The sequence below is a fragment of the Drepanopeziza brunnea genome (assembly GCF_022702325.1).
Source record: "Drepanopeziza brunnea f. sp. 'multigermtubi' strain 214-2 chromosome Unknown ctg2, whole genome shotgun sequence".
NCBI classification, from domain to species: Eukaryota; Fungi; Ascomycota; class Leotiomycetes; order Helotiales; family Drepanopezizaceae; genus Drepanopeziza; species Drepanopeziza brunnea.
Window position 1 is genome coordinate 2,140,954 of NW_027094065.1, and position 13,804 is coordinate 2,154,757.

Below are 13,804 nucleotides of genomic sequence, written 5' to 3' on the forward strand. Positions count from 1 at the left end.
GCCGCTTCGCCCTGATATCCCGGGTAAGGTCTGATCCGATGCGCGTCATCTCGAGGACTAACTGAGCGTCTATTCAACCCCTCTACCCCCTCAGGTCTTTTCTCTATACAGTACTCAATTACCATCCCCCCTTGCAGAAACTCAACTTACAGAGGCTCACGCAATTCAAAATGGCGCCTCAGTTAGCATGGATCGGCCTCGGAAACATGGGCAGGGCAATTCCCCCTCCTCCATCTCCAGCTCTGTTTACTTACGCTACCTTCGCTAGGGCATGTGCAAAAACCTCGTCGACAAGGGTCAACTTGACAAGCCTCTTATCATATACAACCGGACCGAAAAGAGAGCCACAGACCTCAGCAAGTCCCTACCTTCCGGAAAATCCACCGTCGCCTCGTCGGTTGGAGAAGTGGTCTCCCACTCCGACATAATATTCACCTGCGTGGGCGACGACGACGCCATCAACGCCACCATTGACTTCGCATTGGAGGGTGACGCCAAGGGCAAGCTTTTTGTGGACTGCTCAACAGTTCACCCCGACACCACCGAAGGACTCGCCAAGAAGATCACAGCCGCAGGCGCTTCCTTCGTCGCCTGTCCTGTCTTCGGCGCCCCTGCTATGGCTGAGAGTGGACAACTCGTCTGCGTCCTCGCTGGCCCCAAAGAAAGCGTCGAGAAGGTAAAGCCGTACTGTAAAGGCGTAATGGGCCGCGCGAACGTTGATTTCTCCGACCAACCGGTAGGGAAAGCCACTCTACTAAAGGTAATCGGCAACACCTTTGTGCTCAACATGGTTGAAACGCTCTCTGAAGGGCACGTGCTAGCTGAGAAATCCGGCCTCGGGAATGAAAATCTGCATCAGTTCATTGAGACGATGTTTCCGGGCCCTTATGCGGCATACTCGACGAGAATGCTGAGTGGGGATTACCAAAAGAGAGAGGAGCCGTTGTTCGCGGTTGATTTGGCGAGGAAGGATGCCAGACATGCCATGGCGCTTGCGAAGAGTGCGGGCACGAGGATGCACGGTGTTGAGGTTGCTGATGAGCATCTGAAGCAAGTGAAAGCCCATAAGGGGGAGAAGGGGGACATTGCGGCTATTTATGGGGCGGTAAGGAAGGAGGCTGGTTTGAAATTTGAAAATTAAGTAATGAGAATATTCAAGGAAAAAAATGGGATCGATTAAAGGGGATCGATTAAAGCGTCATGAGGCCATAAGGCAGAAACAGGCATACACGCATAACACAGCCTCCTTCGCCACTTCTCCCGCCACCTTTTCCGCCACCCCTCTCGCCACTTTTCCCGCTACTTTCTCCGCCGTTTGACTTAAAGCAAATTCAACGAAATAAAAACTATTTTTAGCTTTTTTTTATAATACTAAGCACGTGCTCTCGACTTCTTTTACGTTACCTATTTTTTTTTTTTTTTTTTTTTAGCGAATTATAAGCTATTTCAGCATTTTATCGATAACGTGTATTCAGTTCGAAAAAACCATTACTTATATTAAAAAAGCTTTACGTTTATTATTACGTCACGTGTTGATTTGAGCGTGCACGTAAGGCTCTTCAAACTTCCGCTTTTAGCCTTCTTTTTATTACTACTATCCTCTTAATGAATAAATGTCGAAAGTATAATTTCGCAAGGAATCTTACTAGGGCTTAAACCAATCAACTTATAAGGATTCAGCTTTGAAAATTATCTTTGAGCCGGTATTTAGCCTATACAGTGGAGTAAGCAAGGCTTTGAGCTATTAAGAAACCACCGCTCTATGATTTATAGGCCTAAACTGGGTCCGACATTTATTCATGGGGGGGGATAGTACTATACAGTGCTAGCAAGCAGGCCTTAGTTAAAAGAATAAAAGCGAAGCTAGCGGCCGCTTAACGAGCTTCGCACGTGATATTCGAATCAAATCAATTACGAGCGAAGTTTTAAATTCGATTCGAACTCGAATTTTCATAATATCGGAGTTTAGCGACTTAGCCGATCTTATGAGCGCGTTTAATAGTCAATCGTTTACGGAGTAGTTAATACGGGAATGATGTAGGCTATAGCCGATTGAGATTAGCTCCGTCGGAGGTTCGGCGTCCGAGTGGCTATCTAATGCATGTGTGCCTGTTTCTGCCTTATAGCCTCATGACGCTTTAATCGATCCCGATTAAAGCGTCATGAGGCCACAAGGCAAAAACAGGCACACACGCATTGCACAGCCTCTCGGACGCCGAACTTCCGATCATTCTAACCTTAATCAAGTATAGCTTATATTATTCTCGTTCTAACCACTCCGTAAACGATTGACCAATAAATGCGCTTGTAAAATCAGCTAATTCAGCTTCCCATCGACTTAATATTATATTTCGATTTTCCGGCGTTAACGTTTCGCTAAATTCCGATATTTCGAAAAATCGAGTTCGAACTGAATCTAAAGCTTCGCTTGTAATTAATTTAGTTCGAATATCACGTGTAAGGCTCGTAACTTCGTCTTCTTCTACTTCGATAGCACTAATCGTCGAATAAATCTCGTAACCTGATTCGTCGAATTGACGAGCGTATTCTTCCCAATCAACTTCTTCTTCGAAAAATCCAAGTGAATCAGCGTAAATTACGTGCTTGCAAGGGAGCCAATAAGCACGTGCAAAAACGCAATCGCAACGTCCGGATTCCGGTAAGCGAACTTCTTTTCCTAATTCCGCTAGCTCTTCCGCACGCTTAATTTCGTTTAATAAAAGTAATTGCACGGGGTACGGAAAAATTAATAGCCACGGATATTCTAACGTTTGGCTAAGCTTTTTTCGAAACCAATCGTAAGCTAGCTTTCGAGCACAAGCGTCGTATCGATCTGTACATTGCGCTATTACTTTTATTATTCCTGAAAGAGAATACTTCGAATTTTTAGTCAGCTTAGTTATACCTGCTAAAGCTTTAAGCGAGCGATGAAAAGCTTCATTCGGATTGGTAGTAAGAACTTGAAGTAATAACGCTGAATGTTGGCGTGACGCGTTAGCCCACATTGATAAATTCGCTTCCCATTCGATTCGAATATAATTAGCTTTTTCGGTGGTCGGTGCGTATCGAATAGCGTTATCGATAGATTGTTAAGCGCCAATTAAAGTTCGCCGATTACAAAGTGCAGCTACTAGTGCAGCTCGGGATTTAGCGCAATCTTTACTACCGAGTTTTCGCTTAATCGTACGCATACAATGAACTCTGCAAAGAAGATGAGAAATCTAAATAATTAGCTAGAATTAAAATTATTAAAAGAATACGACTTACTTCTGTTTCTCCATCGATTAAACCCCGAAAAGCTAATCGAAACGCGCGTTGCTCGGCCCCTGAATCGTCGCTAAGTACGTAGCGCAAAACCCACTTCGGTGCCCATCGTTTAAGAACCAATAAGAATTCAGCAATTAATTCACCAAATTCGTGAGACATAAGTGCGTGCGCTATCGCATGCCAAGCACTCCATTAGTCGCGAACCATAATCGTAAAAAGCTTCCATTCTAATTGGTTCGTTTTATGAGTCGAATCGATTAGCGTAAGGTGGCCGAATTTAATTAAAATCTCTAATCGCGTCGGTAGCGCAAATACAATCCCTTGTCCTCGTTGACCGTCGAGTCCGATTGCATTGATTGGACAGCTAAGCCAGCTAAGCGAATCTAGCGCTTCTAGCGCTTCCTTGGCTTGTACGCTAACGTCGCTTTTAGCCGAAAGCGAAACCCAAAGCGTATTAAGATTGGACGTGCGCCACGCTAAGCCGTTATTAATAACGTCTTGCCGAATAAAATATGCTCCACCTGCTTCTTTAAGCTTTTTTTGAACGTCGGCACGCCCTTTACCGCCGTTTATTGCAATAACTACCGCGGCGGGAGCGTAACCGGACGCCGCTTGCTGTTTCGCTAAGTTTCGAAGGAGTCCATTTCGCTTATTAGCGTCACTTTCGTCTAATGAATGCTCGTGCCGAACTATTTCCGACCGCGCTATTCCTCGTCCATTAGCTGAATGAAATTCAACGTGAGTTTTATATTCTCGTAAAGAAAACGCTACGCTACAGCGAGGTTTAACGCCTTTTTCGGTTCTTTTAATAGTAGCTCCTCGTTGACTAAAAGTAGAAGTCCGAGAAGCATCACGTGCACGCTCGAATCGACACGTGACGTAATAATAAACGTAAGGCTTTGTTGATGTAAGTAGCGATTTATTTCGAAGGGAATAAACGTTATCGATAAGAGGCCAAAATAGCTTATAATCAGCTAAACTAAGTGAAAAAGGTAAAGGTAATGTAAAAAGAATCGAGCGCACGTGCTCAGTATCATGAGGAAGGTTAAGAATAGTTTCCATTTCGCTGAATTTGCTTTAGATCAAACGGTAAAGACTTAGCTTTTATATAAGTAAAATAGCGGAGAAATTAAAGTATAAAATTAAGACTTAAAAATAGCAAAAAAAGTTGCGAAGTTAATACGAAAATAGTGGCGAAGGAAGTGGCGAAGGAAGTGGCGAAGGAAGTGGCGAAGGAAGTGGCGAAGGAGGCTGTGTTATGCGTGTGTGCCTGTTTTTGCCTTGTGGCCTCATGACGCTTTAATCGATCCCAAAAAAATCATTTCTTGACGACATTCAAATGTTTTGAAGTTGAAGAATGAGTGTGAGTGTTGTTGAAGGTAGTTGTGACGCGATGTTGTAAAAAGAAACCTGAAAGCACCAAGACCTTCCCACTGACTAAGCGACCGAGCTCTCGACGACCTCAAGACATCCAAGAGCCCAGCACCATTACACAAAAGCTCCACGAACAATCGCAACCATGGCGAACGGGTATGTCACCATCCTATTTCCCACTCAGCACCCCGAAATCAGCTTTCCGAGTTCCAGCTAGTTAACCGCATATCTAAAAACAAACAGCTGGAGCATCATCATCGGCCTCGTGGTAGTTATCCTCGCCAGCATCGCAGGCTGGTTCCTCTCTCCCAAGGGCGAGACGCAAACGTACGTCCCCCATCTCACTTCCCTTAAATCACAAAAGTGCCCTGCTCGGCAGCAAACAACGCCTCTACAGATGGCGGGAAACACCGCTAACAGCTAGCAGAATCTGGCGCAGCTCTCTGCTTCTCTCGTTCGCGAGCTGCTATCTCATGTGGGGTATGTTCCCTTTCCCTCCCTTTCCTCGACTCTCAGCTATGGAACTGAATAGAAGTGGCTCGACTTGGATTGCTGGCCATGCGGGAGGAGATGGGTGCTAATGTGTGTGGGTTGCTTCTAGCGATTACGTTCCTGGCGCAATGGCATCCTCTCATCGAACCGCGGGCGTCTGGACTGAGAAATCATACCGTAGGACATTGAAGATGAGATGAGTTGGGAGGAGAAAGTAGGTGGCGGATGAGTCGACGGGAGAGGAAAGAAGAGTTATGGGTGTATTATTCGGCGTTCTTGGAACGGGCTCCAGTGGCCGTGTGTATATTGATACGGAATAGATGTTGGGAACTGTTTCCGGGTTTTCATGTCGAGAGGGAAGTCGTTGGGATGTTTATATCACAAAGCGAAATGGAAAAGGGTACTAGTGAGGCATATCACAGCAATCCATGTGGTGCGCCACTCAGCCAACGTATATTTTCATTCACCCTAACCCGAGCCTCCCACCCCATTCCCTTCCCATCTCAAGCAAAGCCCACAATGCTTTCCCATCAGCTGCAACCCCCGACTCCCCCACCGTATCAACCCCATCCAAACCTACCACCCACAGAATCCCTCTCCCGACCATCCACCGACTAATCGCGCCCACCGTCGCCAGGATAGCCGCAGTACCATACCCGCAATCCAGCAATATCTTCAGCGCCTCCACGTTATTCGCAACCACCGCCCACCCCAAACTCCTCGCCGCAGCAGGAACATCGTATTCCCAAATGACCATCAATATGGGGAATAGTTTCGTCGACGAAGACACCAGGAGAGCGGTGCTTACGCTGTTGGGCCTCGTATACCGAGGGATGAGGCCCGAGAGAACGAGGGGAGAAAATGGGGAAGAGGTCAGAAAGCGGATGGAGAGGTGGAAAGCGAGGTAAGAGAGGGCGCACAGGGCCAGAAAGAAGACGTATTGAAAGACGATTGGCTGGGCGGCCAGGCGCAGGAAGTTGTTGTCTGCGGTGGGGGGCGCGGTGGAGGTTTGCCTCTCGATGCGGGCCCACGTTAGATAGACATCGAAGAGCAGTAATAGAATACCTAGCCGGATGATCGATGGCTGGACTTCGGATTAGCGAGCTTCTCTTTACGAGTTGGATATTTGGTTGGTAGAGGAGGCATGTACGTCAAATTGATCATGTTCCCGCATCAGCGTGTTGTGCAGTAGATGCCGATATACCTTCACTCGTTAGCTACTTCTTCTATCTCTCCCTCTCTCCCCCCCTTTCTCCCTCCCTCTGTTGAATATGAGGAATATGAGGAATAGGGGAGCATACTTGCGGTTTTATCAGCACCAGGTCTATGAACAAGACAACGTGGTCGTGCTCGACGTACTTATCGCAGAAGCGCCCGCAGTTCTTGCATACAGTAAGCCGCACGCCGTGGCCACTGGACTTATCGTCGGCGCCGGAGTAGTCGGTATAGAGCGCCTTGACCGGGTGGCGGCATTCTACGCAGATAGGCATCGCATCTATGTGGGTTTCATTCGGTGTTGATTACCAATGATAATCGCGGGTACGGATGTGAGAATGAAGTCGGGAGACGCGTTCTCGTCCGTGCGGAACGGGGGGCCGGTGAATAGACGAGCGGCTGCCCCTTTTATTTCAACCTCATCCCTTCAGCTGGCGACAACATCAACACTGGAAAGCGAAGCAACTCCAATAGTAACTCAGTTTACCCTATAATGCATTGTATTCTTGTCGCTCTACATTTTCGTATCTTCTTGTTTGGCAAATTTTCTCTTCCGCTTGTGAATTTGACCAGTGCTTGCTGCCTCGACACTCAATTAGTGCTCTTCCATTCTATCTTTTTGCAGCTCAGTTCTTATGATTCGAGTTTGTGGTCATCACTAGATATGCGCACGCATACCAAAGGCAGCTCATCGGGGCGACAAGCGCCATTGAAGGATAGCAAAGTCCATGGCCCGACCCAGAAGACTCTGAAGACGGCCCAGTGAGTCAATTGTGAGTCAATTGTGAGTCAATTGCTTTTACTGATCGCCTGAAAGACTCAAGCCCTTGGCGTCTCTTCCCCAGCATCTCTGGGTAAGCTCCGATTACTTGAAATCTGGCGGGATGCCAGAGGTCTTGGCAACGAACTCATGCTGAATTTGAAGATATTTCTGATCCGCATATCAACTGGGGATGATGGACTGTACAGATGGGAGATTTTACCGTCGACAAAAGAGCCGTCAGAGCTGTTGCTCGCAGGAGATTATTTCTAACTCTGTTTCTATTGGAGTAAGTGGACTAGTATAGCGCTCAGCGATTCTAAGCACAATCAGAAACAGAATCGAGGCTGGACCCGAGTCCCTTAGAGGCGCAGAAGCGTATCAGGCCCGCTCTCCTCGAGCGTAGAAAAATCCGCTTTTGTGGACGGCCTACAGGCCAAGATAGAAGCCCAGCTTGCCGCCTTCCAGAAACAGCTGCGTGAAAATATGCACGCCGAGTTACAAGCCTTCCGGAACGCAAGATCGACCCCTGCTTATACTAAACTTATTTCACTTCCAGTAGATATTGTCGAGATTAAGAGCGAGAGCGAGAACGAGGATGACCAATGTCCCGTACAGTCTCGAGCACTTTCAAACGCCGATCTCAAGAGCGAGGATGATGGGCCAGATGCTTCTGGTTTGGGTATTTATGATGCGTATGTCTACCACTTTCATGAAAGGCGCAAAGTCTGACTTTCTTTCAGGACACCCGGACCAGCCAGAATGGCTGAAGCAAACAGTAGAGGATCTTTCCCTGATACTCAGCCAAGCCCTCAACCCGAATTTTCATCAAGATCAGCATTCCAAGAAAGCCCAGCTCTCGCCGTTCCGCAACAAAAGTCTATTACTTCCTACTGCGGCATGCCGATGCCCGTTTTCATCGGGAACCTGGCGCACCTCGGAGAAATAACATTCCCGAAAATCTCAACGAAATCTTTTCGGTCGCCTACTTAGCGAAGACTCTAGGCGGCTTTCAAGTAGCAAATGGATGCTATAAAGTCGTGCATGTGCCTCGCAGAAAAGCCCTGTTCCCGGATCTCCGGTTTTACAAGACGCTGAGGTCTAAGACCGAACACCTTCTGCCTCGCCGCCCAAGTCAACATGGCTCGAGACTGTCTTGCATTTATATTTCGGTACATTCCGAGATTCGCGTGATGCGGACCGGCTCTGTGGGAGCGAGATGACTCTTGTTAATCGCCACTCCAAGGAATACTGGGCTGAGCAGCTAGATCAAAATTATGGCGCCAAATCTAGAATAGCACTCAGCACTCTGATTTTCAAGTGGCCCGAGAATGCCGTCGGGTGGATACACAAAAAGACAAAAAAACTCGTACCAGCTCGAGAAGAAGAGCTCGGAAAACCGATGATCCAAGAAATTACTACAAACACTAAGGAGGAAGCGCAGGAAATCACGGTTGAAGAAGTGATGGATGCCTGGGATAGAGTACTGCTTCCTGCCCGCGGAACCGAACTGGATATCGTTTATTGCAATCTCTCTAACGAGAACTTATCGATAGGTTCAATCTCGGCTCTCCAGACTCTCGAAAGAGCTAGAGGTTCGTAAGGGGCACTTCATTAGAACGAGGTCTTGATGAAGGTCCAAATTGTCTGTCTATAAAGAGAGAAGAGATCGTAAGTTGTGAGAGAAGAAAAGGGGATAAGTTTCTCGAAGAAGTCTGTGCGGTCGGCTGTGCTGTGTTGCCCGAATTGCTGGACCGTCGACCGAATCCACATGGCATTCAAACGTAGAAATGCCCTAAAGCTTAACTCCCTCATTTTTCGTCCTCGGTAGTAACCCTTCTCCAAAGCCCTTCTTCATCAGCACAAGACATCTTCCACTGAGATGGCAGATGTTCTGCTTTTCACTGCGAAAATGACCGAGGAAACGTTGATCGCCTCAACACGACTGTGAGGTCATACCAGTGACATTTTTCTGATCGTGCCGCGGATGCGGGACACAACGATCTTAGTGTGGCTAGCCAGCTATAGGTGCGTGGCGTTTGCATAGCAGAGACAGGATGAAAACAACACGCCCAACCGGGTGAAAAATGCCTCCAAAAATCAAACTCGAGCGCGGGCAAGGGAACCGAGGAACCAGATATCTCCAAGCACCTTCCAGAGCCGGCGTCTTCCGAAGTGCAAAACCAGAACAGTACACTTACTGTTGCAGAGTTAGTGGAAGTCACATCATCTGTCGCTTCAGCTGAACTTACGCAGTTGTCGCAAACGCAATTGCAGCGAGGACATCCAGCAGGCCTACTACATGCGCATCCGTCAGGCGTAGGAGGGCAAGATTGGCGGGTGACGAGAATTCCGTTTTCTTTAGCGCTCATCATTGATGCGGACGATGCTGATGCAAACAAGAGGGCTAGAACTACCCAGGTCTTCATGATGGCGTTGGATGGCTTTGAAATGATTTCTAGCTTAAGAGGGGAAATTCTCGTATTTTGAGATGCGAATGATGATTGAGGGAGATGTTGGAAAGGTGGATGTGGAATCTCAAGTGTGGACGACTGGCTCTTACATATACCTGTCTATGTGGCTAGGAAGCAAAAAAACAACTATAATACAAATCAAGGCTTAATACAATAAAATCGTATCATTTGGCTATCCAGGCACAGTACGGAGGTACATCCGCTAGGTATCGTAACCATTACCGCCCCACAGCCATTATCCTTAACCTAATGGGGCAGTAACGGGAATCTCGAAGAACCTCATTTCGATATTGCCCAACTAAGAGTGGTCTGGTCCAGGCCAGGTATGGTGAATACTGGTAGTGGCCAGGAGGTTTTCGGTAAAAACTACGTTTGGTCAAGTCCCCACAATTTTATCGCAAATATCGTTACATACCTTGGTATTCCAATACTTTTTCGCTACCTTATACAGAACAAGAGGTTTTGAGAAACTCGCTTCAAACCTGAATTCACACTACCGGTACCCGTTCGAGGTAATCACGCTAATTAACAGCGATAACCTATTGCCGATAACCAAACCTCGCTCAAAACTGATTTAATTATATTGAACCATGATTTTCGCTCAACCTTATAGATTCGCAAAATCTATTAAACATGTCGTTGCAATAGCAAGAACAAGACGGAGACGCTGAATTTTGATCTTATCAAGACTTCTTATACGAAAAATTGCTAGCAGTGATCGCCGCTAAATAAGTAGAAGCTCACTATACTAAACCGTGCAACAAGACTCCTAAACGAACTTCCCCTTGGAAAGATAGTTACAAAACAGATCAGCTTTTAGCTAACGAAAACGAATACCTTAATCAAGAGCAATCGCGCATATCTTTGCATACTCTCAAGGAGTTGTGTAACTATCCGTAGCTCAGCCTTTTGTTAAAAAAGGCGATATATTACGATTTGTATATAATCTGCCAAGGTTCAGATCGCGCCAAAGATCACTATTTTGCCCACTTCATTAACCTTAAAATAAAATCGGGTTTGGCTAGATAACCTGCGGCCAAACAAGTCTCGGTCTTTTCAAGGTTTTCATACGTAATACCTGTTTTGATAGTAGTGGCGGCTATACCTAGTTTTGATAATACCTTATTAGGTTTCGTGAATAACTGACATACCGGTAGTAGTACCTCGCCTGGACCAAACCACTCAACCGCTGTACCTCCGTACTCGAGATGAACAATTACGTATTTAAACTTTGTATAACGACGCTAACCTTTCACCATCTCAAATCGTTTAGAAACCCGATTTTACGCTCGGTCAAGTTCGATATGCGTTCAAGAGTCGATGAACACATTAGAAAAGACGTTCTAGACGACTTGCTGCGCTTAGTACACTAACGAAGGGTTATAGCATCACCAGCCGATCGGGAAACACTACGCGGAGGTGCTGGAGGCAAAGTAGGTCACCACCTCCACCTCTGCTCTACATAGCAGAATCGAAAGCAGAATATTTCACCACCGAAATTCACCTTGGCCGACCCCCTTGCTAGCGAAGGCGGTCATCTACTTTGCAGAGTACTTCCAGCACCCCCGTCCGTACGGAGCCACAGCCTATAAGTTTCCTCTTTGTTTTCTGCAAGGGTGGCACTACTGTAGTATTATAACCTTATACCGCACGACACACCCCTAGAGCAGGCCGGTCAAGGCGCTTTACCGACTGCTTCATATTACCATATACTACTAGCGGTTACTCTTGCACGGCATTGTTTGCCCGATAACCATTTGGCTAACGTAAAGATTATGCCGCTCCGTAGTATCTTCGCATTATTTAGATTTTTGATCCGCGATGCCGCTTAACTAAGCGAAGTAATCACCAGATCGAGATGCATCCTCGTACGTAGCTGACGATACAGTAGCGGGGTAGCATCGAGTTTCCGGCTAAGAAAACTTTACATTGCATGTACTACGTACAAAACTTGCTTAGCTAACAGCTACAGTAATCGTCGGTTACCTTGAATTTAATTTGTAAAAAATCCCGACCTGGCGCAGTCGGTCAATTCTTTCGAATTAAAATTTAAGGAAACCGACGATTAACGATCGATCAACCGAGCAAGCGGAGCGAATATAGCTTTTTAACTGTTGTGCAAAAGCAGACTTGCAATGTACACTGCAGTTTCTAGTATTATCAAAGCGAGCTTGCGAAGCCTTGTACCGGTATTACCGGAGAGCTCCTTCCTCTATAAGGGGGAATGTGGCCTACTTCAGGGTGGGGGGGGGGACCGTGTTGTGTGGAGAGGATGATATTTCTAAGTTCTCTTTAGTGGGAGAAATCTATGTACCCCCTTAGCGTGCACGTGCCCTTAACAGGCCTGGCAGCCTTAGGCCATCACATGACCCTATCCCACGAGGTTCTCGCCCCGAGAACCTTCCTTCCTAACTAAGCGCTCAATGCTCATTACTCCTCTTAAAGGAATTCCAAACTCCGCTAAGGTATCGTTGCCTAACTCTTATAGTTCCCTCTCTCATTTGCTTCCTAGTTTCCTTTGCGCCAATATCAATATTCCTTGATAACTCCTACCAAAATCTCTAAACCTCATCTTCCTTTCATCTCCTCACTCCTCTCAATGTCCTGCGATCGTCTCAATCAACATCTCTTTCTCTTTCCTCTTCTTCCTGAGCTCCGATGGCAGTGAGTGTTCTGAAGTTCCAGCCCTCAGATTCTAGTACGTCGGCAGTCTCTCTTCCTCCCTTGTTATCAAATAAGAGGTCCGCAAGTAGAATGGCTTGAGTTGGTCTATATGGAAGTGTCGTGGTATCGGTTTTTTGTTGATCTGCTTTAAGGTGTAAGATCTCCTATGTTCACCTCTTAGGCCTGATACTTTGAAAGGGCCTCTCCAGGATGGTCGGAGTTTCTGTCCAGCTGCTCTCTGGTCGTATAGCATCACGAGAGATCCTGGTAGCAAGCTCCGGACCTTTTGAGAGAATGGCTCCTTTCTTTTGGGACTCTCTTGGACGTTTTCGTTGATGATCTCGTGCTTCGCGATGTGTTCCAAGATAGCGTTCCCCCAATCCTCCGTTTCTGACAGTTGGGATGGTGAGGTAATTGACCTCGCTATCCATGGGTATGTTCTCGAAGGAAGTTCAGTTATCAGTTTGTGCTATGAGTATTGCTCTGAGTTGGAAAGGATTGAGGCCGTCGAAAGTGAGCGCCCGTTTGGTGTTAAAGGTATTGAAGGTGAAGGCTGAAGGTGGTGCAAGTTCTCCTCGTATCTCTTTTCTGAGTCTGTCGGAGAAGGTGAGTTGGGGTGGTGTTCTGTCGTTCCTTCTTTATGCATTTATTTGATTTTGTGGGTCGTTTTTGTGGGTCTTCTTGTAGTTTTGGTAGTAGTAGTGGTGGAATGGAGGTTTTGTTGCTGAATTCTTAGGAAGAGGTTGTTGAAGGTGAAGTTTGTGTTTCTGGTGATGGTATTTTTGGTGTTTGTTGTTTATCTCTTTAACTGCGAATCAAGAGATTGCAAGTTCGATCCCTGCGTAGGTCACCACTTCAGGGTGGGGGGGGGATGTTGTGTGGAGAGGATGATATTTCTAAATTCTCTTTGGTGGGAGAAATCTATGTACCCCCTTAGCGTGCACGTGCCCCTAACAGGCCTGGCAGCCTCAGGCCATCATAGGCCTCATGAAAAAATGCAAATAACCTTTTTTAGCGAATGGAATTGATTGGTCAGTTAAAAAGTGCGCGTGGTGACGGGAGGCAGAATCCTAAAATGGCAGACAACGTAATTGAAATACCGGTATTGACAATTGAAGACTAGAGATATACTATTATTTCGAACTTCAAATCATTCAAATAAACACGCCTCTTCAAATCCTGTGAACTCTCAATTGCGCGTATATACCTTGGTAGGTGCACTCCCAAGCTCGCTTTGATGTTACGTAAGCTGCTTGCCATCTACGTCAACTTACTTGATAAACTTATACCGCACGACGTTAATCAAAAACACTGAATGTTTTTGATCTTCTTTACTTAGTCTTGTTCAAGCCCACGCGTTCCTACGTAATCTCTTATTTTTTAAAGAAAATGTTTTGATTGAAAGGTTTAGCATAGATTTTGTCTCGAGAAACTTTGCGGGGTTTAGATTTTACATTTGGTAAAGCAATTTGCTAAGATCCGGTCCTCGTATTAGTACTACGTATCTGAGGTGATGCCTGCGGAAAGGATAACTGCCATTCCTACTAGTTGATATTTA

General features: G+C 46.3%; 5 protein-coding genes across 5 annotated transcripts; 3 read left to right on the plus strand and 2 right to left on the minus strand.

The window, feature by feature from the left end:
- Positions 1–170: 170 nt before the first annotated feature.
- L3040_001767 (uncharacterized protein) lies at positions 171–1,141 on the plus strand (the record flags this gene model as incomplete). Its single annotated transcript, XM_007294443.2, has 2 exons — positions 171–215; positions 269–1,141. The coding sequence occupies 2 exons, from the start codon at positions 171–173 to the stop codon at positions 1,139–1,141; spliced, it is 918 nt and encodes a 305-aa protein (XP_007294505.2).
- Positions 1,142–4,786: 3,645 nt separating this feature from the next.
- On the plus strand, positions 4,787–5,322 carry L3040_001768 (uncharacterized protein; the record flags this gene model as incomplete). Its single annotated transcript, XM_007294444.1, has 4 exons — positions 4,787–4,797; positions 4,885–4,968; positions 5,069–5,121; positions 5,243–5,322. 4 exons carry the CDS (start codon positions 4,787–4,789, stop codon positions 5,320–5,322), a joined length of 228 nt encoding a protein of 75 aa, XP_007294506.1.
- A 274-nt stretch (positions 5,323–5,596) lies between these two features.
- Positions 5,597–6,623, minus strand: L3040_001769 (uncharacterized protein; the record flags this gene model as incomplete). The annotated part of the gene is made up of 3 exons (XM_066156886.1): positions 5,597–6,217; positions 6,284–6,337; positions 6,435–6,623. The coding sequence occupies 3 exons, from the start codon at positions 6,621–6,623 to the stop codon at positions 5,597–5,599; spliced, it is 864 nt and encodes a 287-aa protein (XP_066012892.1).
- A 389-nt stretch (positions 6,624–7,012) lies between these two features.
- On the plus strand, positions 7,013–8,101 carry L3040_001770 (uncharacterized protein; the record flags this gene model as incomplete). The annotated part of the gene is made up of 4 exons (XM_066156887.1): positions 7,013–7,110; positions 7,166–7,202; positions 7,475–7,803; positions 7,852–8,101. 4 exons carry the CDS (start codon positions 7,013–7,015, stop codon positions 8,099–8,101), a joined length of 714 nt encoding a protein of 237 aa, XP_066012893.1.
- Positions 8,102–9,208: 1,107 nt separating this feature from the next.
- On the minus strand, positions 9,209–9,537 carry L3040_001771 (uncharacterized protein; the record flags this gene model as incomplete). Its single annotated transcript, XM_066156888.1, has 3 exons — positions 9,209–9,308; positions 9,361–9,467; positions 9,526–9,537. 3 exons carry the CDS (start codon positions 9,535–9,537, stop codon positions 9,209–9,211), a joined length of 219 nt encoding a protein of 72 aa, XP_066012894.1.
- Between the last annotated feature and the right edge of the window lie 4,267 nt (positions 9,538–13,804).